Below are 25027 nucleotides of genomic sequence, written 5' to 3'. Positions count from 1 at the left end.
TAGAATTAATGTCTGCCATCACTCTCTCTTCCTCACCCACCAGCACACCAATATATACAAAAGGGGTGTTTTATATTTAAATAATTCTGTTGGAAAAAAGCTCAAATGCTAATTGTAAGATGTTGAAGGTCATAACAGCCTGTTTAGCCATGTGTGTAATACTTATTTATTGGCTTACAAGGGATAGTGTGTTTTTTCTGTGATGTGATACTGTGGATCAGTCACATGAGTTGCGATCCCATTGGAGCAACCTTGGGGTTAAGTGCATTTCTCAAAGGCACAATGGTAATAAAGCTCCAAGCTCCATGTGGAGACTCAAGGCACCTCAAACCACACACACACACAAAATTATCAAAAATGTAGTCTCTGGTTTTACAATTTTTTGGATGATACAGATAAGACAATTTGTGATTGATCATTATTGCATGGCTGATATTAAAATATAATTGTATATTGTTTTGTTTAAATAGATAATGTAAGATAAAAAAGGAATTAAAAAAATGAAATGTAGATACTACAAAAAAATATGTTTCTATAAATGATACATGTGAATTATTGCTTCACATCATGACAATGTACAAGAATGAAAAATTGGTATTAATTTTGAGATTTGCTTTGAGGTAAGATAACCACACTTTCCAATATATACTATTACTAACATGGCTTCATTCATTTGATAAATAAATACTGTAAAAATACAGTAAAAACTTTAATATTGTGAAATAATAATAAAATTTAAGTAATGTTTTTGTTTTTGTTTTAGTGTATTTAAAAATATATATTTCTTTAATGCAAAGCTGAATTTTCAGCATCATTACTCTAGTCTTCAGTGACACATGATCCTTCAGAAAGCATTCTAGTACGCTGATTTGTTGCTCAACTAACATTTCTTATTGTTATCAATGTTGAACACAGTTCTGCTGCCTTATATTTTTGTGGAAACTGTGATACATGTATTTTAGGGTTCTCTGACGAGTAGAATGAACAGCCTTTATTTGTAAAATAATTTGGTAACACTTTAGAATAAGGTTCCATTAGTTAATGTTAGTTAACTACTTTCGTTAACATGAACTAAGCAAGAACAATCTTTCTACAGCATTTATAAGTCTTAGTTCATGTTAATTTCAACATTTACTAATGCATTATTTAAATCAAAAGTTGTGCTTGTTAACATTAGTTAATACACTGTGAATTACCATGAACTAACAATGAATAACTGTATTTTCATTAACTAACATTAACGAAGATGAATAAATACAGTAATAAATGTATTATTCATTGTTTGTTCATGTTAATTAATACATTAACTAACATTAACTAATGGAACCTTATTCTAAAGTGTTACCAATAATTTTTTAAAGTAATTATTTTTAATGTCATTATTAAGAATAATACAAATCTTACTGACCCCAATCTTTTTAATGGTAGTATATTAATTATTACTTTTTTTGATCGGAAGTTGTAAGCTAGACAGTCAGTCCAGATCTTTCCTGATCAAAAAAGTGTTTGCCTTTTTTTATGTGTGTGCAGCATGCATCTGGCAGTCAGTGAAGGGCTTGTGGGAAGTCTGATATTACTACAACTTGTGGACTGAAGTGAGATGACTAATAAAAAACAGGCCTATGTATGTCAGACACATAGGGATGTTTGATGTACTTTTTCTTGTTCCATCTCCTTAGACATGCAACATAAGTTCTCTTTTGTTTTTGTGACACAAAGTACAACGTATGATCTCATCTCTCAGTTGAAACATTTCACTGTTCTCATTTTTATACAAAGGAACTTTCCTCATAGCTTTTATCAGTTTTCTGTCAGACAGAATATATAGCCTATGGTTAACCCAAGGATATATTTAGTCTGTTTTTGACAATTGGAGCACTCTAAACACCTGAATATTGTCCCGTTCCCTATTGGTGCTATAGTTTGTGCATTGCGGGCCTGTAATGTTTTTACAGAGAGGATGAGATTATGTATTCAACCACTCCAGGCGAGAAGCTATTTATAGCTAATCCTGAAGTGACAGGGAACAGGGGCTAAGACACTGAGCTGGGACATGCATTCAGGGAAGATGCAAGCAAAACAGGATGGAAAGAGACCATCGCAAAGCATCTCTAATACATATGTGCTAGCAGGATACTGACCTGCTTTCCTGAATCAGGTTTTCTCCATGGGCTTCATGACTTATTTACTTTGAAGTGCAGTTGACGTCTTGTGTTGCCTTAAATATTTATATAAATAAATATTAATAATTACATTTGTTCTGGGACTGTTTCACTGTTAAGACATGTAATAAATTACTTACTTTTGAAAAGGGTCACTAATGCTAAATGAAACCACTAAAATAAGGGGCATTGTTCATCATCACCTTCTGAAGGACTGGCTATAAAACATACAGAAGGTAAAGAAAGGGGTGGTCTTTGATCTTTCAAAAGGTACTAACATATACAATTCTAGGTGCTCATACAGTATGTATGTTTTAGGTAATAATATGTCCCATTAAGGTGATAAAAGTGTAAATAAGACATAAAATTGTGATTGACCTGCCCAGAGACAGCTTCTATACATTTTTTTTTCTTCTGTGATTTATAATTTGCGGTGGGTTTTATTTTTGTTTGATTAACTTTGACTGTACATATATGGTACTGTTATCATCACTTTTTTTCGTGGGCAGAGCGCTTCTTTTTCATTGAGATACACCATGCAGAACCTTCAAACCTGTCTTTAATTTACTAATTTGATAATTTATAATGGAACCATATGTCTATATGTCATGGTTGTTAGAGTAAAACACATGAAGAGTAGGGGTGTAACGATACGCGTATTCGTATTGAACCGTTCGGTACAACGCTTTCGGTTCGGTACGCGGTACGCATTATGTATACCGAACGGTTCGTTGGAGTAATTAATTATATTTGAAAAAAAAAAAAAAGAGAGAGAGAGAAATATAATGATATGCGTTCAACAAGGTAGCCCAATAACCCAAACAACGTAACAGGCAACGCCCCTGACACTCCCGAAGAAGAAAAAAACACCATCTTATATGTTTATGTTAGGCTACTCAGCAGGCGCTCGCTCACTCAGTACACGCTGAAGGCTCGTTGCAAAATAGCCAATGCGTTTAACAGACTAGAAATGAGAAGATCCTCCAATAACCAACAGGTCTGGTGTTTGGGTGCACTTTGGATTCCCTTTAAGCTATAATGGTGATGGCAAGAGAGTGGTGGATAAAAAAACAACGGTATGTCGCATCTGCAACATGACAGGGTACACCAGCGGGAATAAAAAAAAAAAAAAAAAAAACACCAGCGGGAATATCTGGGATATATGCGTCAGTACTATCTGGGAAAAGACAAAAAAAAGGAGAAACATGCACGCAGCAAACTATCCCTGCAGCATTTAGAAACTATAGCTTACAGGGAATCCAACCCAAACACCAGACCTGTTAGTTATTTTAGGATCTTATATTTCTGGTCTGTTAAATGCATTAGACATTTTGCAACGAGCCTTCAGCGCGTGCTGAGTGAGCGAGCGCCTTAGGGGCCGTTCACATATCGTGCCTGAAAACGCTAAGTGCGTCTTTCTCCTCCTTTCCAAAGCGCTTGGGCAGAAGCGCTCATGAGGCGTCTGTCTTTGCTAAGCAACAATGACGTGCTCTCTCCATGAGACGCGGAAATTTCAGCGAAGGATAAATGGATTTGCAGCTCTAAAAATCGCTTGCAGTAGCTCTGCTACTAAATTTATTTCAAAATTGCAATCCATATACAACTATGATCAGCTGATCCTTCATCTTGGCTGAGCTCTCAACGTTGTTACGGGAAAGGATGAAGCTGATTGGTTAGTTCTTGTCACATGACCCGCGGTGCGCTTGCGGCATTCTGAAAAGTTGAGATGTTTTTACATTTTGCTGTATCTAAAACGTATCGAACCGAACCGAACCGAACCGTGACATCAGTGTATCGTATCGAACCGAACCGTGAATTTTGTGAACCGTTACACCCCTAATGAAGAGGACAAAACAGTTTGGTATAATTTAGTCTGGGGTGGCACAGTCTTTCTATCTTGATATATAAACATTGTGTTGGTTGTGCTAGCAATCACTCGAATCAGAGTGCAGGACACGGGAGCACAAGAAGGAAGTTGTTATCACAGAACCAAATCAGATTTGTGGGTGAAAGATTGAGGAGGGCAAGGGAAGAATGAATGAACACTGCTAGGATGCAAAGGCCGAACCGGAGCATGGGAGGGAGTAGCCACGTGCCTGTGAGTGATGATGATGCTGTAACACGCCTGAGGCTGAGTCGGCAATACTCATATGTATAGACACCCACACATACGCAAGCATGCTCTATTCATAATGTTACCAATGTCTGCCGCAGTGATATCTGATCTGATCTTGTTGTATGCATGTAAATGGCAAAAACACATTTTTCCACATCCGATTTGTGCCACTGTCATATGTTGTTTGATACTTTTCCAATATCTGGTCATCTGACCTAAGTCTGCAGTCTTATATCCTTTTGTCCTCTTATTTCATGATTTTATGCCATTAATATCCTCCGTTGTAACATAATATTTTTTTACAGTATATCTTTGTATGTAACCTAGTAATTGTAGTGCTACGATATCTGAAACGGAAATGTCAAGCATGCATTTTAACAGTGCTACAGTAGACAGTGCTGTTCTTAGAAAGGCTTTGTTCTCATGCAAAATTATCATATTGTAGAAGAAATACAAATTAATTATATCTGTAATGAATCTAGCAACAAGTTTATTGTATTTAAATGTACTAAATATTTATTAGTTTTACATAGTTTTTATATAGTTAAAGAAACTTGACTCCCTAATACTACAGTAGCTCTCTCTATTTGATTTCTATTCTATTTATTCTTTATATATATATATATATATATATATATATATATATATATATATATATATATATATATATATATATATATATATAATGTATTTAAAAAATGTACTGCATTAGACTTACTGGCACTTGTCACAGCACTTGCCATGTTACTATTTGTTGGTTTGATTTTATTTAAAAGATTTTTATATTAAACAGATTTTTATAAAACAATAAATATTCATTGATAGTACATTTGTCAGTTCTCCAGCACTGAAGGGTGTGGTAGACCGTTAAAGGGATGAAAATGGTGACTTGGAGAATTTCCTGCTTCGTTGTTTATATTGAAAAATGAATGAGGATTGGGGCTAACTTTTTTTTAATGGTGCTTTTGCAATTTTTGGAAGCTTCAAAGCCTCACTTTTAATTCATCACAATTGCATGGAGAAGAGTAACCAGCTTCCTAATTTCTCTCTTTTATGTGCCACAGAAGAAAAAAATGTCATACGTTTTTGGGACGACATGAGAGTGAATAAATTATAACAAAATTTAGCTGACCTATCCCTTTAATTTTGCACCCATCTTGACAGTATCTTAACAGACTACATTACGTAGTCTGTGTCTAACAGAGGTGTTAAAATATGGGCCATGCATGTGCGCTCTCTTCCCTCCTACCCCCTCTGTCAGACATGAAACTATCTGATTGGCTGTCACACCGTTCAGGCGCATGCTTCAGATGATGTAATATGCAGCAATCAAGCATCATCGTCATCATAGGACCCAGCATAAAAAAGGCAGTGCTGATGATGCCAGCTAGCGCTAATCTCAGTGCTAACACTGATAAAGGCTTGATTAATGCTATCCCTCCGGCAGTGGCCGTGCGCTTTATCAGCTGATTAGCGAGGACCGCTGGATAACTCTGTAAGCTTTGTGTGATGATCAGCACTTAAGCCTCAATGATTTTATAGCAGCATGAGTCCAACTCCTTCTGCAGCTGTGTGCTTGTTATGGCCGATGATTTTAAATGAGATCCAATGGCTGCTTCCGATCCAGAAGCATGCCCAATCCACCCTGGTTACGGAAGTAAATCTTGGTAATGTAATGCTTGGGAACAGGCTACAATAGCTTGAACTTTTCCCTCTGTCATCGCAGAAGCTCGGTATAATCTCAGAATCATATTACATGGCTTTCCGAAATGTTTGATTCTGATTGGTCTGTTGTGGCATCTTGCTGACAAATATTTGAGTATAATGATTGTTAAGCTGTATAATTTACCACCACCCCCAGGCAACTGATTTTAGCATAGTGTTAACCTCTCCACCACCGTCTATTTATTTTTACATAAAATATTTCCAGTTCAAATGTCAATTTTATTTTTACTTATATAGTAGCTGGATAATAAACCCCTGATCTCAATATTTATTTGCAATATTTTTTAAGTACTGTTGTTGTTTATTATAGTTATTATTTAACCTCTTGTAGTTTCAGACTCCAGAATGTAATAAACATGCCTTACAAAGAGGGGGTGGGAAAGAAAGAGACACAGACATCAAAAATAAAGAAAATATCATGTCTGAGGTGTCAACCAAGACAACTGGGCTCTGTAAAAAGAGTTTTTTCACAAAGCTTTTTTATTAGCCCTCACTCTTCCTGCTTCGTTAATGTCAGAGTTATTATTATTCCAATGGCTTTCAGAAATGAGAGTGCCTGCAGCTAAAGGACTTCTGCGTTTTTGTGAGGCAGCAGACAAGAGCGCAGAGTGGCAGAATCAAAGGAATTTCAATTGCTGTTTACTCTTCGACCTCCTATTCAGACAGCTCACACTGCATAAGCGTCTGCTTGGATCACAAACTATGTAGGGTAGAAAAAAGGAAGGAATGTAAAAAGATGAAAAGAGAAGGCCTCGAACTAATAAAACGCACCCTAAAAACTTTGTATAATGCATTCGCTTTGCACATGGAAGCGACTTGAAGCTTGTCCAAAGAGAGATACAGTAGATGCATTTAAACTCCAACTTAAAGTGTATGTGGAGCACAACAATCATTAAAGTCAGTGGGCTCCAGAAAACATTGAGATATCTTCTTTTAATTGTTTTTCATGTATGTAAGTTTGGAATTACAGTAAGATGACAAAATGATGACAGAAGCTACATTTTTGGGTGAACTATGCCTTTAAAACAATGATTCATGGACTGTTTGTGATGTAGACAAAATAAAGCAACAAACTGCATATCTATCTGAATCTTATGCACCTTCCTCACCATTTTAACGGTAAAATGAGTTATAAGACGAAAAATAGGCAACAATTTATTCATGCACTGCAGTACAGTGGTGGCTGCTCCCCAAGGTTTTTAGAACAGGTGGTGTGTTTGGAGCTGAGGTCTGTGAGAGAGAGAGCAAAGACAAATCATATGAAGAAAGTTATGAGAGTATCAGCATGCCAAGCAGGCATCCCAGAAGGCTGTGTAGAAGTGTTCCCTTGCCTGGGATCTCTCCTGGATACTTGTTTCTGGGTGGAAAAAAGAGAGGGTCATCAATAATGCAGAAGGTCAGATCTACTCTGACTGTGCTGCTCAAATCAAAGCTGGCTGCAGCTCAGATTCATAAAAGGAATTCAGTCTTCTGGATTTAATGTTGTGAAACTGCAAATGGGCAATTCCCTTGAGGCATTTCTACCTTTGGCTAAGACTTTGCAGGCAACTTAAAGGGATAGTCCACACAAATATTAAAATTCTGTCATGCTTTACTCACTCATGTCATTTCAAACCTGTAGGACTTTCTTTGTTCTGTGGAACATAAAAGAGGATATGTTGAAAAAATAACGGTAAAAAACAACTGGAAATCAGTGAGAACCAAAACTTTTTGGTTACCAACATTCTTAATTTTTTGTTCTTTTCACTCTGTAGAGGAAACATCATACTGTTTTGGAACAAAAAAGTGAATAAATATTTTTGGGTGGACTGTCCCTTTAATGATAGAATCCAATGTTTTGTAAGTAGTTGTATTAGTTTGAAAAAAAAATATTACATGAGATTAAATTTCCATGATATTCTTAGTTGAGCTCTGTTTTATAACTTTCTTGTGTGAACAACTGGGGCTGTGTTGTGCGGATTTACAAAAGCATGGGATTTTATTTAATTATTTACATTTTAATTTAATTAAATAATAGCTTTAGAATACTGACTTATTACAGGATTTACATAAAGTATCGGGGGTCATGATTAACCGATTTATCCTATTCTTTGTTATTCTTACCTGTGTGGTACCCAGTAACCCAAATCAAACAAACTTTATGGTTTTTCATTATTTGTTTTTATTATTGCAATTTTGCATTTTATGGATCTGTAACCACTGGGAAACTATAGACTTAAAATTGCATTGCTCAGTTTCTAAATAAGACCAAGTAGAAAATTGCAAACAATGAGTCAACGTACTCTACTTTACAGTATGTAACATAATTTTACAGGAAAACGAAAAAAATCAGGTGAAGAAAGTGATAAAATATATAACAAGTACTATAGCTCATGCAATGTGAAGTTACCTGTCAGCATTTTTTATATACAAAAGAAGCCTCTGTGTTTTCCCACTAGTAACCAAACCAAATTAATTTTGATCACGAATGTAGCCAATGTGTAAATAAGTAAATCTCACACATGCACAAAAAAAGTTATTTCATAATCACATTCAGTTATTATTGAGAAACTAACAACCTGCATGTTGTGGTGGTATGATTAGTAAGGGCTCTGTGTTGACTCATGCCGTGACTTTACTGCAGAAGTGTAATGAAGTCAGATTCTTCCAGCTGACTCTACCTCAGCCTGCTCCACTGATCCACACTCAGCTGTCACCGTACAGCTATGCCAGGCCTTTACGCAATGTCGCAGAGCAAGGCAGAAGACATCAGATCTCTCCTGGAGGAAGCAAGGTATTAGCATTGGAAATGAAAACAGCCTGCCACGCTAAATGGATTTTGCATATGATCTTCTGCAGGAAACTTAGCAAAGTAATCAGACAGCTTGCGCAACCTTCATATCTATTTCTGTACACCAGAAGCAAAGTGAAGATGATTAGGGCTATTTTTGTGCAGTGGCTAAACTTAGCATCACATGTTCTAGAGTGGGTCAGACTGATGCAAAGAGTTCTGACAGTCGGCTGTGATACAGCTGTCACCTCCGAGCTGAGGTGGGAGACGGCACTATTTGCTCGCCCATCCGCCCAGATGAATTTTCTTTGTCCCTTTCTCTCTTTGTATCTTGTATCTCATTTTCACTGAATTGGCATTAGCAGGGTCATCTGTCCCTCATTTCCAGCCATTTCAATTTATATCTGTCTGACTGGGATTCGATATAGGTCAGCAGCCCCTCACGCAGCCTGTGCCAGGCCCCCCCCATGCTAGGATAAAAATAGAAAATTAGTTATTAATATGCTTATGTAGTGTGTAATTCAGAAGCTCATGATTATTGCAGAGGTAATCCTGGGGGAAAACGTGTGTGAGTTTGCAGACATTAAGTGGTTTACATTCTCACCTTGGTGATTAGATGGAGCGGGTTGTGGGCTCAGAGCCATTGAGGAAATGAAAGCATCTCATATAAAAGAGATGAGCGCTTTCTTAGCCCCTCTCGTGCAGCACATTATAAACCAACATCTAATTGAAACATTTTTACTGTAGATCTGCCTCTCATAGTACTGAGTCTGCCTTGCTTAAAGTGTTTAATGACATTTTTTTCTTGCAATTGATGGTGTTAAAAATGCAGTTCTGTTGCTTCTCAATCTTACAGCCGCCTTCCATACAGTTGATCTTAATGTTCTTCTTTGGTGGTTAGAGCATTTGATTGCAATCAGGGGTACTGCATTAAAATGGTTCAGTTCATATCTTAGAGACAGGTCTTTTTCTGTTGAGTTAGGTAAGTCCTCTTCATCCGTTGCCCCTATTATCTGTGGAGTACCTCAAGGATTCATCTTAGGTCCACTTCTTCCGGAAGAGAAGACAATGCTGAAAAAAGTACTCATTTTTATTATTTTTGGACCAAAATGTATTTTCGATGCTTCAACAAATTCTAACTGACCCTTTGATGTCACATGGACTACTTTGAAGATGTTTTTCTTACCTTTCTGGACATGGATAGTATACAGTACATACATTTTCAATGGAGGGATAGAAAGCTCTCGGACTAAATCTAAAAACCTACTGTAAGATATCTGCATGTGTAACTCTCCAGGCAAAAGTTGCCATTATAATTTCTTAAAACTTTCTTTAACTGGGCCACCTGTTGTATATATGGTGTCTTTCTTTTTCTGATCTCCACTCACTCAGTCCCATGATGGTAAAGTAGGGTACAATCTTTCAGCAACCCAGAAAAAGCAGTAATCTGGGCTAGCCTTATCGTGCAGCGCCTGCATGGCCTCTTTCTGAGAAACTAGCCACTTGCTGGCTAAAATCTGGTCTTAGAAGACTGTGAGGGTATCATGATTATGTGCGCTGTAGTTTCCACTGCTGTGATTTAGTTTACTTTGTTGTTTAGAAGTGGGGTCAACCTAGTAGCTGCCATTTATTTATTATGTCACTATATATGAAAATTGAATCTCTGTCCATGAGTTTTAGCAACACAATTGATTAATTGTTAGATTTTTTTATTTGCTATACTGTTCAATGGCTTGTGGTCTGACAGAATTTTCTCTTTGAAATTCTCTTATGCTCACCAGACATGCATATTTTAATATATTTATGCATATGCATTTTAAAATATAATTTAATCCTCAGATGTCAAAGCTGAATTATTACTCCAGTATACAGTGTCACATGATCCTTCTAATATACTTATTTGCTACTCAAAAAAACATTTCTTCTCATTATTAAAATTTGTGCTTAATATTTGTGTGGAAACCTAGATACATTTTTTCTGGATTCATAGAAAGTGAATAGAAAGTACAGTGTTTATTTAAAATAGAAATCATTTGTAACATTGTAAATATCTTTACAGTCACATTTGATTTATTTAATGCATCCTTGCTGAATTAAATAATCAATTTCTTTAAATCAGTTGTGTATATACTGTATATAATTATTATTATTATTTTTTTTTTTTTTGCATTCAAAATGAAAATGCCTCAAAAACTAAGGGGCACATCTGAATGATCATGACTGTGGTTGTGTCCTCTCAGAATTGAGACAGTAAGGATTTGTAACAGGGTTTGCAGCTGTCTTCAGCTCACAGCATCACCTGGAGCAGCTCTCTCTCTCAGGCTCTTTGCAGCTCACACAAATGAAACTAGCACTCAGATTACTCATTCAGGTCAGATGGGCCCAAGCACGGAGCCTCACTGTTGTGTGCCGTTTCACAGCTCATTTGGCTCTAGAGATTGAGACTTCTCCCACTCATCAAAGAGTGAAAGAGCAGGATTGAGGCTGAGTTTATGAACTCATGCTCAACACAGGAAATGAGCACCTTGTTCACAACACAACAGATTGGATTCTGCTCAAAACTGTAAACGCTTTACTTTCCATTTTTTGTTTTGCATGACGTTATACAGTACTTCTTGAATCCTTCATCTGAAATATGCTGAAAACCCTAAGTCCATTCAATGTGTAGATGAGTTTGTTTCTTCATCAGAACATTTTTGTTTAGGCTGGCATTACATCTCTTGCTCTTCACTGATCATCTGCAGTGAAAGGGTGCTGTCAGAATGAGAGTTCACACAGCTGATAAAAACATCTCAATAATCCTCAAGTAATCCACAATTATACAACCCATCAAAGTAAAAAAAAAATTGAGTGAAAAGCTGCGTGTTTGCAACAAATAATTCACTAAGACCTTCTTACCTTCAAATTTCTGTTTCCCAGTAAAATACAAGTCCTCTATTCATAATATTGCTCCTTTTAATATTCCCCTGCTGTCATGACTTTTTGAAGTGGTTTGGAGTTAAAAATGTATTATTGATGGATTTGTTTCTCACAAACATCCAGCTTATCATAAAATATCAATTTGATGGACTGCAGTCACATTGTGGATTATTGTTTTTTTTATTAGCTGTTTGGATTTACATTCTGATGGCACCCATTCACTGCAGAGGATCCATTGGTGAGCAAGTGATGTAATGCTAAATTTCTCCAAAACAGTTCAGATGAAGAAACAAACTTATCTACATTTTAGATGTCTTGAGTGCAAGTACATTTTCAGCAAAGTTTGATTTTGGGTAAACTATTATTTATTTATTTTTGCTGAAGCTAATAGCACCCTCCAGCTTTAAAAGCACATCTTTTTAGATGACTCATGTCGCATGTCAGCTGATGACTTCAAATACTTGTCAGAATGACTAATTTTTCTGTTCTGAACACACTCAGTTAAAGTGTCCTTACACTGTGAAGTGGACAGAGCAGCCATCTGTAATTACCTTCCTTACAACTTCCGATTATTTATCCATACACTTTATTCCTTTGAGTGAGGACACACAGTAACTGTACATAACATTTTTCAGAGAGCGCTGGGACAAATTTTCCTTCAAGCTAAATGGGAGTCCCTGTAGGTCCAGAATGGAATTAGCCATAGTTGTGTACTTGGTTGTTGCAGAATAATCAGCAGCCTGGTTTGTGATGGACTCTTGCTTCCCCCGCTAATGCAGCTGATGGTCTAATGAGGACACAGCAGCCTAATAATTGGGGCAGTGTTGACCTTATGATGTATGTAACTGCTCAACCCTGTTATCTTTCTTATTCTGATGATACTCTCCTACATAGCACTACAGACTGTTTGTGCTGTTTTGTATAAGGATTTAAGTGCACATATATAATTAAAATTACAATATTGATCTGGTTGCTGTCAGGAACTAGTTTAAAAACATACTTAACATTCAAGTATAACATTTAAGCTTAATCTTAAAAGAACAGATTATAAGCAGCTTCAAATTTATAATGTTTCAAACATCCTGCATGAAAAGCATTACATTAATTATCTCAGAGATCTTACACTCACACTGTGTGTGTGTGTGTGTATGCACAGTAAGATTTTTTATGTTTTTATTTAAATTAGTTTCTTATGCTCATCAAGGCTGTATCTATTTGATCAAAAATACAGATAATTTATAAATTATATTAATAAAATGATAAATAAATGCTGTTCTTTTTACATTTTTATTAATCAAAGAATCAAAGAAAAAGTATCACAGGTTTCAAAAGAAAATATTAAGCAGCAAAACAGTTTCAACACTGATAGTAAATCAGCATATTAAAATGATTTTCTGAAGGATCATGTGACACTGAAGATTGGAATAATGGCTCCTGAAAATTTCCGCGCTGTGTCACAGAAATAAATAGTATTTTAAAGTAAATTAAAATATAAAACCAATATTATCAATCGCAATAATATTTTACAATATTACTATTTTCTGTATTTTTTATCGAATAAATACAGCCTTGATAACTTTTAATCACGATTAATTGCATTGTTTTGCACAAAATTCAATAATGAATTCAAAAGTAGGGTATTGGGTACTTTTTTAATTTAAAAGTACTGGTATATGAACAAAAGTGCGCTGACATTTGGTTTCTTTTTTTAGAAATCAAATACATGTATAGACCCCAAACATAAAAAACAGTCAATTTCAACAAAACATCGAGGTTAATTTATTTGGACTTTGGTGGAATGTTTTTTTTTTTTTTTTTTTTTTATCACAGCCTCATCTTATTCATCCTTTTTGCTGCTGTTTTTTATTTTCTGTCACTCACAGTCTCTGCATTCATCTTCTAATTATAACCTTTGATGATGACAAATATGCCCCATCCCTCTCATTCTGTTGCAACCAGGCTATTATTTTATTTTCCCAATCTGTCCGTCATCTCTTCCAATTACACTTTATTTCTCACCGTCTAACACTTATTACATCAGCGGCTCAAAGCAGGCCACATGTGATGGGTAACCTGGTTGTGGACATGATTTGAAAATCCAATTTTGCTGTTAAAGAGAGTGCATGAAGAGAAAGAGAAGAAAAGGGGGGAATGGGGGTAGTAGAGGGTTGAGTATGATATTCCCCTTCCCCCAACTACTACACTCACACACACACACACACACACTGATAGAGACACTGTCTCCATGACAACGCCTGCCATTGCCACAATGCTAGTGGCCAGCGCTCACCAGAAGGTCCTCCTGTCTATAGCAGCAGTAAGATGCTGTTAAACCTCATGGGCTCCTGGGCCACATTAGGACAACACATACTTCATCTTAACCTCCACCCCCACCACCACCACCATTTTCAGCTTAATCTCTGTTCGTTCCACTTGCTGTTTAAAGGTAAAGCATAACACCCAGTTGACCTCAGTGATCACCTTTTTAATACTCACACTAACCTATAATCATTGACACAACACATGAATTAATGAGTTTTAAATATTACACAGCTTCTACCTTTCACTGAGGTTAGAAATAAGAAGCAGAGGTCAAAAGGCTCTCCGTTCACTGTAACCGCCTATGCATCTCAAACTCCGTTAACAACAGCTCCATCTAGTGGCCACTGAATGCGTTCACAGGCGTGATGTCTATGCATCTCTAAGGGATGATGTCATTCTCTCTGGCTGTGCTTGAAAAAGAGAAGACTGTATGTTGCTGGTATCTGAGCTATCCCAGGCGATGAGAGAGGATCAGTATGGCCATTTGTGTGCCTTTGTGTGTCAGCAGGAACTGACACAATTATCAGTGTTTGTGTCAACTCTGTAATAGCGCAGTAAATATAATAAAACAAGTGCTCTATTGTGGCCTTTCCTCATCTGCAAGGCATTTGCTGTATGTTATGAGTCTGATTTTTTTGATCCCTCTGATGTGCATTTGTATGCATTTGTTGCTTGATTTTTGTCATTAGTGTTAAATGACCCTCTGCTCCATTTATCATACAACTCAAAAAGTCCAAAAATATTGTTAGATCAATAACATGTGACACTGACTTAAAGTCATGAATATTTCTATATTAGTTTTTCCTTGTCAGTGTTAGTTTCTCATAGAGTGCTGCAGCAATGACGTGTTTTTGTAAAGCAACTGAGAGGTTTGCATCACCCTAGTTCCCTTGACAAAACCCATTAGGATTTTCTTTTTTTTGCATTGCCTTTTAAAGTATTGCAGACCAGCAAAACTTTGATTTGTAGGCTACGTGTTTAGTTTATCATAATCTTCACAGATTAACAACTTTTATGATGTTTCTATATACAATCAGCAGAGGTTAACTGCTAAATATAGACTATAAACAAATTACACAACAGTTACATGACCTAAGCGTCACCACCATTAAGTGCCTGACATTAAGAGTGCAATCATTAACATAGTGAGGTTGAAAAGGGGACTAGGGAGTAGATAGATGAGTTTACCTGTTTAGAGTATTGACATATAATATCTTTAACAACCTTTATAATCCCATTAAGCCACTTGTTAGTGTATACGTGAAAATATCTTGAGCTTAACCACAAACTATATTTCAGGCATTTAGCAAAAAGCCCAATGGAGTAAAGTTCTAATAAATATACAAATAACTGGAAAATTTTAATCTTTGACTTGTTCACGTTATAAAATAAGTAATTGTAATTTAGTTTTTATTAATCTAGCCTAAATATCGGTAATAGTTATGTATTAACAGTTACATAATAGTGTATGGGACAAACTAAGTGGATTTACGAAGTAATGGATGGACTGCACAGCTTCATAAATATGACTTGTTTGCGCCATCTAGTGGACAAGCCATTGATAAACACCTTTGAGGCAGTGATTCAAGAACCATTCCTTCTCTATTGGCCACTTTTAATAAATATTTTGAGCTTGTATGATTATGAGCTCCATTGGGGGGGAGGGGGATACATGGTCCAAGACTAAACATACAACATTGCTTACAGTATATTCACTTTTAACCATAATGATGTGTCAGTATAGATGCAATAAAGTGAACTTACTGGCAGTAAATATTATATGGAGTGAATATAGGAAGTGTCTGATGCTGTAGATCCCTCCCACCAAATCCTTAATTTAAAGAATATAATCTGATTGTTGTGGAAAAGCATTTTGCCTTCATCTGGACAGTGGATCTCTTGTTAAATTTCACAATGTTATTATATCCTTACTTTTGCATTTACCTTTGGTATAACAGACACTGATGCCTTTATTAATATACTTGAAATTAAGGTGCTGTTGAAAGTCTGATTGTTTATTGGTTTCACTTTCAGTGATGTTTTATAGAATCACCTCAGATCTGCCTTATTTAACATTTTCTGCTACAGTCATTAACATATTTGTTGTGACTGTTATATTGAGCTGTTTTGTGACAGTCAACAGCTGGTTATTTCTTTTTCAATCAGTCTAACTACATTAATTTGCTCATGCTTATAAATATGTAAACCTTGGGTGGTTTAAATCTACAGACTTCTATCAACGGAATGGAACTGATATTAAAGTTCATCCTGCTATCTCAAATAGTTTTGTCAAGATTGTGAAGGTTTACTGAACTACTGGCAGCTGTTTTATTAAAAGAATTGTGTTGTATCTCTTTTATCTGGATGCTTAGATCACTGTTAAATCTGTCAAACGCTTTGAGAACAGCAGAAGGGAAAAGCACAGCTAATGTTTGCCGTATATCTGCAGATGCTTGTTGAAGCTTCTGATGGAGAGTAGAAGGTCTGGTATAACTGGTTTACGTGACGCATTAAAGGATCACTTTACAGCCGTTTCTTTGTAATGTGAGAGGAACGAAAGCTCTGCTCTAGTAGGAAGTACAATGTTCGATTTTCTCCCTGCTATTTTGACCCAGAGCACTGCAGTTTAGTGAACACACGCCCTGTGTTTGCCGGATCAACAGCGCTTCCCAATGAATCTTTAATGACCGCTTTAAAAGTCGTAATGGCTAGTCACTAATGTCCATTAATGATTTCTGAATGCAGATGGCCCCGCCTTGATGGCCTCTCTACTGTTCCATTAGGATTTCTTTTAGTATGGTTAAAACTTTGAAAACATCCTCCTGCTTGCAGTGAATCACCACTGTCTTCCTGCTTTGTTCTTTCTACTATTTAATTGCTAAATATGACATTTCCTCTCAGAAAATCAACATCAGGTAAGGTTTTTCTTCACTTTTTTGGTTCTTTAGTTTTAAAGGTATGTGTAGAATTTTATACTAAGCATTGAAAATGACCTTCTGGGATTAACTGTGTTTACTTTTAGAAGGCTTTGTTGGTTTCAGGTTCACTTTTTGTCTATTTGTTTTGTCTGATTTTTCTCTGTGTTTCTCTTGTTTGTGGAGCTGTCCGAGGTGCTGAACTGCAGCTAAAGATGCGGGTTATCCTAACGTTTCATTAGCGTCTTCTTTCTTTATCGCATATTTATTTTTACTAATTCACTCTTCGTTCTCACAGTCTTCTTTATCTGTATTTATCCTGTATTTTATTATTAGTTTCGTAGCGTGTATTTTTTAAAGATTACAGGTTTTAGTTCTAAGAATATTTCTCAAAATATTTACCCTAATAAAATATTAAAATCGATTTTTTTTTTATGTGGACTGAATCACATTTGCGTACCTCAGAATCCACGGTTATTTAGCCCAACTAAAAAAAAATGCAAGATTCTGACACGAGAAGGGTTGAAAGTATTTTCTAGCATTTTATGGCTTGTCAGAGTAACTTTGCATTTCTGGATCGAAATAAAATGTTTTCCGTTCAAACGTGCCGTTGAGTGAGTCGTTTTGCCTCTTGTAATGTGATTATTAGTCAGGAGATGGCGCTGTTGATGAGCATATGAAATGATGTAAGGCGCTCTGTAGTTAAATGATCAGGACAGGAGTCTGAAAGGTTGAGATCGATAATAGTTACTGAGGATGCTGAGTGTAAGGCGTCCTTCAATCAGTCACTTAACGTGATTTTTATTTGAGTTGGACGTTTCTTAATCTTTCCAGTAATGCAGGTAAAAAAAAAAAATCCTAATATATTTTTAATAGCCTATACACTGTATATCTCGGATTGAAACAATGTTACAACATTACTTTTTTTATTATTTATGAAAATTATGAAGTGCAAATATGAATATGCATATTAATGCATGTTATTATGAGTGTGCCAGAAGACAACTATGCTTTTGCCACGCACGCACGCAGGAAACTCACTGCCATGGCAACCAACACTCCTCCAATCAGGACATCGCAACTCCGTTGTTTCCACGCGATCCGTTATGTTTGGGAAAGAAATATAACACATGACTGGCACATTGTGTTCGACTGTGCAACTGTCTAAAAACTATAAAGCTTCAAGTTTACTTGCAGCTGTCACATTTGTGTGTGTCACCGTCTCCCCGCGAGGGGAGATAGAGATTTGTCTCCCTATTAGAAATTGATCACTGGCGCTCTTTACTCAGCTCGCATTGAATGAATCTCAGACATTCAGTATCTAGTTTTTAGGACTAATCTTTAAGCACTTCACTACAACATTAAAAATGTTGTCCTGCTGCTCCTCACTCTCGTCCGCCGCCCCAGAAGAGCTCTGTGCAAGGAAACGTTCACGAACTAGCGACATTCGAATCGTCCAAGTTTCAACCGAATCTCTGTTCAGTGATTCGTTTGAAACGATTTTGAATCGGTCACCACTGACTTGTTGAACCGAGACATGCCCTCTTTCGGACGTGTTACATGAGTAGCTAGAATAACATTCATTAAGTACATATATTAATATTATACATATATCAATATTAATATAAATATATTCATTTACGCTTTAGGAATTTAATCGAATAACACTATGAAACATAGGATAACATTTGTTTAAAATCAATGGGATGATGGCCTAGTTTCCTTCAGACATGGCAGATTCGATTTATTGTTTGATGTTTAATCTTGCAAGATGATGCTAATAAAACCTACTGGAAATGTTTACATTTAACTAAATCTAAATGTATATTTAATACATAATTTCGTTTAAACAGAACGTAAACTGTAAACACAAGCATTAATATTACTTAATTACGCCATGACGTAAAATAATATTCTGACAAATTATAACCGGTTCTTTGAAATGAGCTGCTCGAAAGAACCGATTCGCAGAGATACCTTTCGCACTTGCAGTCAGATACCACAAACACACCGAACAAACTGCTCTGTCTTCACTTCGAGTGGTTTACCTTTTCCGAGTTTGACCACCGCGATGATTTAACTAGTAACGTTAGTCGTCTGTATGTACAATACAAAAGGATTCGGAAGATTGACTGAAAACTCTCTCTCTCGCTCACACCCCCCAAAGCCCCCCCCCCCCCCACACTCCCTCAAAGTGCGCGCACCCAAGAGTGAATCGCGCTCGTGCGCTCGCTAACAGGTGTTTTTCTCACATGGCTCTTTTCTGTGTGCTGCTGTGACTGACTGCTCTGTGGGATGCTGCGAAACGTGTGCTCGGTGTCTGGAGGAACAGCTTCTCCGTTTTTAGTAGATAGTGACATTATCTGGAGACAGATGCGGTAAGACTGCAGCCAATTGAATGTAGAGCTGATTGAGGACTTTATCTCTGAAGAAAATGAGCGTTGGAGAGATGCGCGTACCGTCACCCACATAATTGCGTTTTGTGTTAAAGCTGTATTAGTTTACAACTCCTTTCCGCCAATCTGTCATTCTTATTAACGAACGATGGCGGTGACTTTTGTATGAAGATTTGAATGTGAGCTGTTCAGTGAAGATTTCCCTAAAGAAATCTTGTCGCGGAGGAGGTGGGGAAACGGATTGTGTCCTCTGAAAGTTTTGTCTGTCGCACCGTCAAACTGGCCATGGCTGCGGCGATCGCCAGCTCCCTTATTCGGCAGAAGAGGCAGGCCAGGGAGCGTGAGAAATCAAACGCCTGCCGCTGCGTGAGCAGTCCGAATAAAACCAAAGGAACATGCGAGAAACCCAGTCGACTCAGTGTCTTCTCCAGAGTCAAGCTTTTCGGCTCCAAAAAGCGCAGGAGGAGGCGTCCAGGTCTGATGTTACCTGTTTTTGGATCCTGACTTAAAATGGATATTATATGTGTAACAGCATCTCTGTGTTTATCAGTGCATTTGTGTTTGTACTTTTAAAAATAATGGATTCTAAAATTTTGCAATTTGAATTTTCAAAAAGTACTTGCCATTCCTTTATTAAGTAGGGCACTTACTGATTTCAAAAGACAGCCAGCATGTACTCTCACACTTTAGAGTGAGATTTCATTCAAACTCAGATACACAACCTTACTGAACTTTTCAGGTATTTTGACCATATAAATTGAGTGGGGGGTCCTGTATACAAAATTGTATACAACTTTGTTTTTCTGCAGATATTGTGTTGCATTGATGTTGATACTGATTCAGTGTCAGCTCTCTAGTGTGTTTCATCCCTTCAGAGACACAGGGACAATAGAAAGCAAACTAAGCAGGTTATTGTTTGGCACATTTTTGGACAACAGCTATCTCAGATGAATCTCTGGTGATTTAGTCTCACAATCTGGACCATATAGATATTCTGCAGCAAAATCTGCTGTTACCTTTTTTGAATGATATCTATAGTTTTATTAACTACAAACACTTCAGGTCAAATAATTAAGTAACATAATTCATGATTGATATTATGATGATCTTTGTGTGGTCAGACTTTGTGTGCATGATCTGTAGTTTACAACTCCCTCCATATGTTGCAAGACATATTCTGCTTGGATATCAGTAGAAATTTCCTTTTAATTGTGAAGTCCATCCATCCATCCATCCATCTATCCATCCCACGCATACATTCAGCACAACTGTTTACTTACAAGCTTAGTCCCAATTACCTTGCCTCCCTCCCCAGACAGCATCTTACATAACCCTTATGTGACACCAAAGCAGAAGTGTGGAAGTTTGTTTGTGTAGTGTGGCAGTTGTTTGCTTCAGTGATTCTGTCTTTATTAAACAGTCTCATACCTAACAATCTTGTTACAGATGCACATGGACCAACACGCATAAACAAAATCATATTTCAATATCCATGTTTAATAAGTTTAATAAGTGATGCCATTCGGAATGAAATTTAGTATGTTCATTCAGACATTTATCCAACCAATTGTAATGTATCTATATTGTACCATACTATATTGTACATGTGTTATGGTAATGTATTTTGGTTTATTCTGGATATACATTTAATGGGCTTATTTTAAATATTAATATTCTCTTTGTATTCTCTTGACTGAAATATTAGGGGATGTTTTACATTTTAAATAGTTTAAATTATATATAAATGTTTTTTATTGTAAGATGTAACCTAATATCCACATTTTTTAATCTCCTATGATAAATGAAAGTTAATCAGTGTTAATAGCATGATCCACAGACTCTCTTAAGCCTTATTAACTACAGATCTGCTGATGCAATCTGGTATTTTGCACAGGAGAGCTGTGTCCTGTATAGTTGTGCTTCTTAGTTCCAGTCATGCAGATCAGACCCATGTAAGGTGAAATAGCTATCTGCATCTACATATTCACATGAATCCTTATCATGGCCAGAGGGACTGCAGTTTCCTTGCAAATTGCAGCTAACACCAATTTTCTATATGGTTGCTCTGGTGAATGTTGCCACATATATATTAATTTTTTTGTTTCTGTTCTTTTGTCACTGTGGTCTGATCTCTTGTTTTTAATGCAGGCTCAAATCTGCAGACCATGGAAAGCTCTTGCTAAGCCAGGAGCTTTAAAGCCCCTAACACTTTCACTGTGGCGATGCCTGTTTAACCCTGTCTTTTTCTCATTCTCTCTCTCTCTACCTTCTGTCTCTTTGCAGAGCCCCAGCTGAAGGGGATCGTAACGAAGCTGTACAGTCGACAGGGCTTTCATTTGCAGCTCCAAGCAGATGGAACCATCGATGGCACTAAAGAGGAGGACAGTGGTTTCAGTAAGTCAGCTGGCCTCTTTTAACATATGTTTTCAGATATTCACCTGTCAAGACCCAAATTCAAATTTGGAAACAAGGAAGTACCAGATTGATACAATTTGGACACTTTGCTGTATGAATGTTTTTGTGTTGTATAACAAAACATTGAGTGGTGTTCAGTTTTTAAGAAATATAGGAATTATTTTGCTTCACAAACATGTTTTTAGGCCTCAAATGATTCAGCAATATATATACAGTTTAGAATAAAGAATACAAATTTATTTGGTTACCAAACATTAGTGGAACATGTCAATAGTTACTCAACTAGGACATTAAAGGGAACTGACTGTATACAGTACTTTCCTCAAGACCAGCTGTTAAAAAGTAATTGCAAAAATTTCTTAGAAAAGTGAAGTTAGTTCTAGTCTTGCATCATTTGCAGATGCCACTTGGTTTTATATGTTACATCTAATGCAATGAAATCCTAAGTGAAACTTAAGTGTCCAAATGCTTTTTCTGGGACACTGTATGTCTACTCATATTTCAGTGAAAGCTGTTATAGTTTCCTTGGCAGCTGTATTGCTCCTTCAGACTGCATTTCTGTCTCATACTGGCACTTATAGACAGTTTCCGCTTTGCTTTTCACTTTTTAATACCTTTACAGTTCTTTTATTGGTCACAAGAGTCAAGAGGCTCAGTTCTGTATTAACCTGAAATGAAAAATGTAGCCGGAGTGGTCACTGTTTTTCAGGAGACAATTCTTCAGAGAGCACAGTCAGTGTAGCTGGAAATCCCAAGTACAAGAGAATCATTTTTAGGAAGATGTCCATAGTGCCAGAAAAAAAACTTTTTTTGTCCCTTATGGCCAAAGATTATTTTGTGTCATTTCAAGTGATCTTGCTGGGCACCTGCAAGTGTGAATTATTTATTCTGTATTATTTGAGCAGTGCTGTGTCTATGAGCGAGGATGGAGCTGGCTGGATGGTTGGTAGGGCTCTAATTTAATATGTGCTATATCTCATTGATGCTAAGTGTCTGTGGCATTCTGGGGCCTGTAAATTAGCTTGACTCTATTCAATTAGTCATTGGGTAAAGATGACGCTCATATCAAGCAAATGAGTTTGTGGTGAACGGAGTCATTTGGAATGGTGATCACTCAAGTCTCCAAATCCCCTCATCCATCATGCTCATCTTAACATAAATTTGTGTCTAGTGCACATAAACAATGTTTAACATGAAGAGCCGTGCTAATTGAAATAACACCCTCTACTTGAATTTAAGTAGTGGTTGTTTGACTCAAGCATTCGTGTTTTATTCACCCTTGAGTTGAATCTGCGCCAATGGTGCAGCTGGCCAGTCCTTCTCTTGCTGCGTGCTTGTTTATTTTCTTGTTTGTTTTCTTCCACTGCGTGATTGACTTAGGTAAAATGAGTTATATAGGGGTGAGATTACATAATAGCTGACCTGCTTTTTCCACCACACACTCCCTTATTTTGTGGAGAGAATGAAAAGCTGGAGAGGAGAAGTGGGAAAACGGGGAGCTTCTATCTCTCACGCTACAAAAATAGAATTGTTAGGAGCTTGGTGCCCTTGTCTCCATAGCGACAGCAGTGCGGTCCTCTTGGCTCTCCTCTTGGTGTGTGTGTGTTTGATAGGAATGAGGGTCTGCTCCAAAGCTCTCTTTACTCTCTAGATGTACGTCTGTTACCTTAACTGATGCTCATTGCACTACTGATTGTGATCTGAGCATGTTAAGTTTAAAATATTATGTCATTGTTTCACTTAAATCACATAAATATGACTTTAGTACTAGGTGTTTATAGCATATATCAGCCAAATGGTAATTATATATATATTTTTGCCCTGAAGTCATTCCATGGTGCTATAAATAAATAAATGATAAATATCTAAAAAAAAACAACTTGACAGAAAAAAAAAACCCTCAAAGATCTATATGTTTTATTGGTTATTTCTAAAAATGTGAAGAAAAAGAAAGAATGAGAAGGTCCCATTGCCTTTTAATAATGATAGAATCAAATGGACTTTATTAGATGAATTGGGCAGATCAAGGGGTTGAGAAGCGGACATTTAAAGATAAAGTCCTTATTGAAAATCAGCCTTTCCATCTCTCAAGTCTGACCGTGATGAGCTCTTGGAGGAACAAGACAAAAGCTCATTCTGGGCAGTAAATGTCAGGTTTGGGTGCTCTATTGGATTATGTCTCTTTGTGCAGAGTTTTAGAGCTTAATTCAATTCCTAATCAATGTGCCTTGGCAGGAGGCCTTTCTCTCCGTCAGCATTAGGTTTTATCTCTGCTAACTCGCCTTCTGTCTGAAGAGTGGGCTGATGTGTTTTTCAGTCAGTCACTGTCATATCAGTCTTATTTATCTCTAAATTTAATGAACTGATGTAATAACATCTGAATGAAATGCCAAAAACATTTTCTTTAAGCAAGCAATAAAAGTTTACCCAGTTTTACAGCATCTTCAGAAATCAGCTATTTACTCACCCTCATGTCATTCCAAAACAATAAGTCTTTTTTCCATCTTTGAGAAATAAAGGCATTTTTAATGACACCTGACAGCTCAAGCATGACAACTCGATTTACTGTATGCATACAAAACAATCATCAAATAAGCACATTTGAGCTTCCATATACCATATTTACCTATGTTTGTGTGTTGATATTTATATATGTGTCCAGGGACCACAAAACCAGTGTCAATTTTTCGAAATTGAGATTTATACATCATCTGAAAGCGGAATAAATAAACTTTCAATTGGTGTATGTTTTCTTTTGGGTTTTGACTATTTGATCGAGATATAACTATTTGAAAATCTAGAATCTGAGAAAATCGCCTTTAATGTTATCCAAATAAATTATTAGCAATGCATATTACTAATCAAAAATTAAGTTTTGATTATATTTATGGTAGGACATTTAGAAAATATCATCATGGAACATGATCTTTACTTAATATCCTAATGATTTTTGCATAAAAGAAAAATTTATCATTTTGTCCCATAAAATGTTTTTTTTTTTTTTTTTTGGCTATTGCTAAAAATATACCCCAAAATATACTTAAGACTGGTTTTGTGGTCCAGGGTCACACATGAATAACAGTATAAATTAAATCTGTTGGTCATTTACAGATATTGTGTGTATCTTCAGAAGACTTTGATTAAACTGCTCAATTCATCCATTATTTGTGACTGCATTGAATCTAGAGTAAATACACTTTTTGATTAAGTAAATGATGACAGAATTTTCATTTTGGGCCAAACTAATCCTTTATGTTTTATGCTACGTGAACAGGAAGTCTTCTCAC

General features: G+C 36.5%; 1 protein-coding gene across 5 annotated transcripts in view; it reads left to right on the top strand.

Moving 5' to 3' along the window:
• Nucleotides 1–25027, top strand: part of LOC127971844 (fibroblast growth factor 13) — a 114843-nt gene that overhangs the window by 63148 nt on the left and 26668 nt on the right. For 4 of the 5 annotated variants that reach the window (XM_052575095.1, XM_052575099.1, XM_052575094.1 and 1 more), the window contains one exon: nucleotides 21609–21719. In XM_052575095.1, the coding sequence (XP_052431055.1) occupies nucleotides 21609–21719 (111 nt within the window). Of the gene's footprint in view, nucleotides 1–19153; nucleotides 19801–21608; nucleotides 21720–25027 lie in introns of those variants that run through there. The other variant, XM_052575098.1, reaches the window with a different exon arrangement.

This window comes from Carassius gibelio, chromosome B14, assembly GCF_023724105.1.
Source record: "Carassius gibelio isolate Cgi1373 ecotype wild population from Czech Republic chromosome B14, carGib1.2-hapl.c, whole genome shotgun sequence".
Classification (NCBI taxonomy): domain Eukaryota; kingdom Metazoa; phylum Chordata; class Actinopteri; order Cypriniformes; family Cyprinidae; genus Carassius; species Carassius gibelio.
Note: the sequence above shows the minus strand (reverse complement) of the source record. Positions and strands in the feature narration are given on the sequence as shown.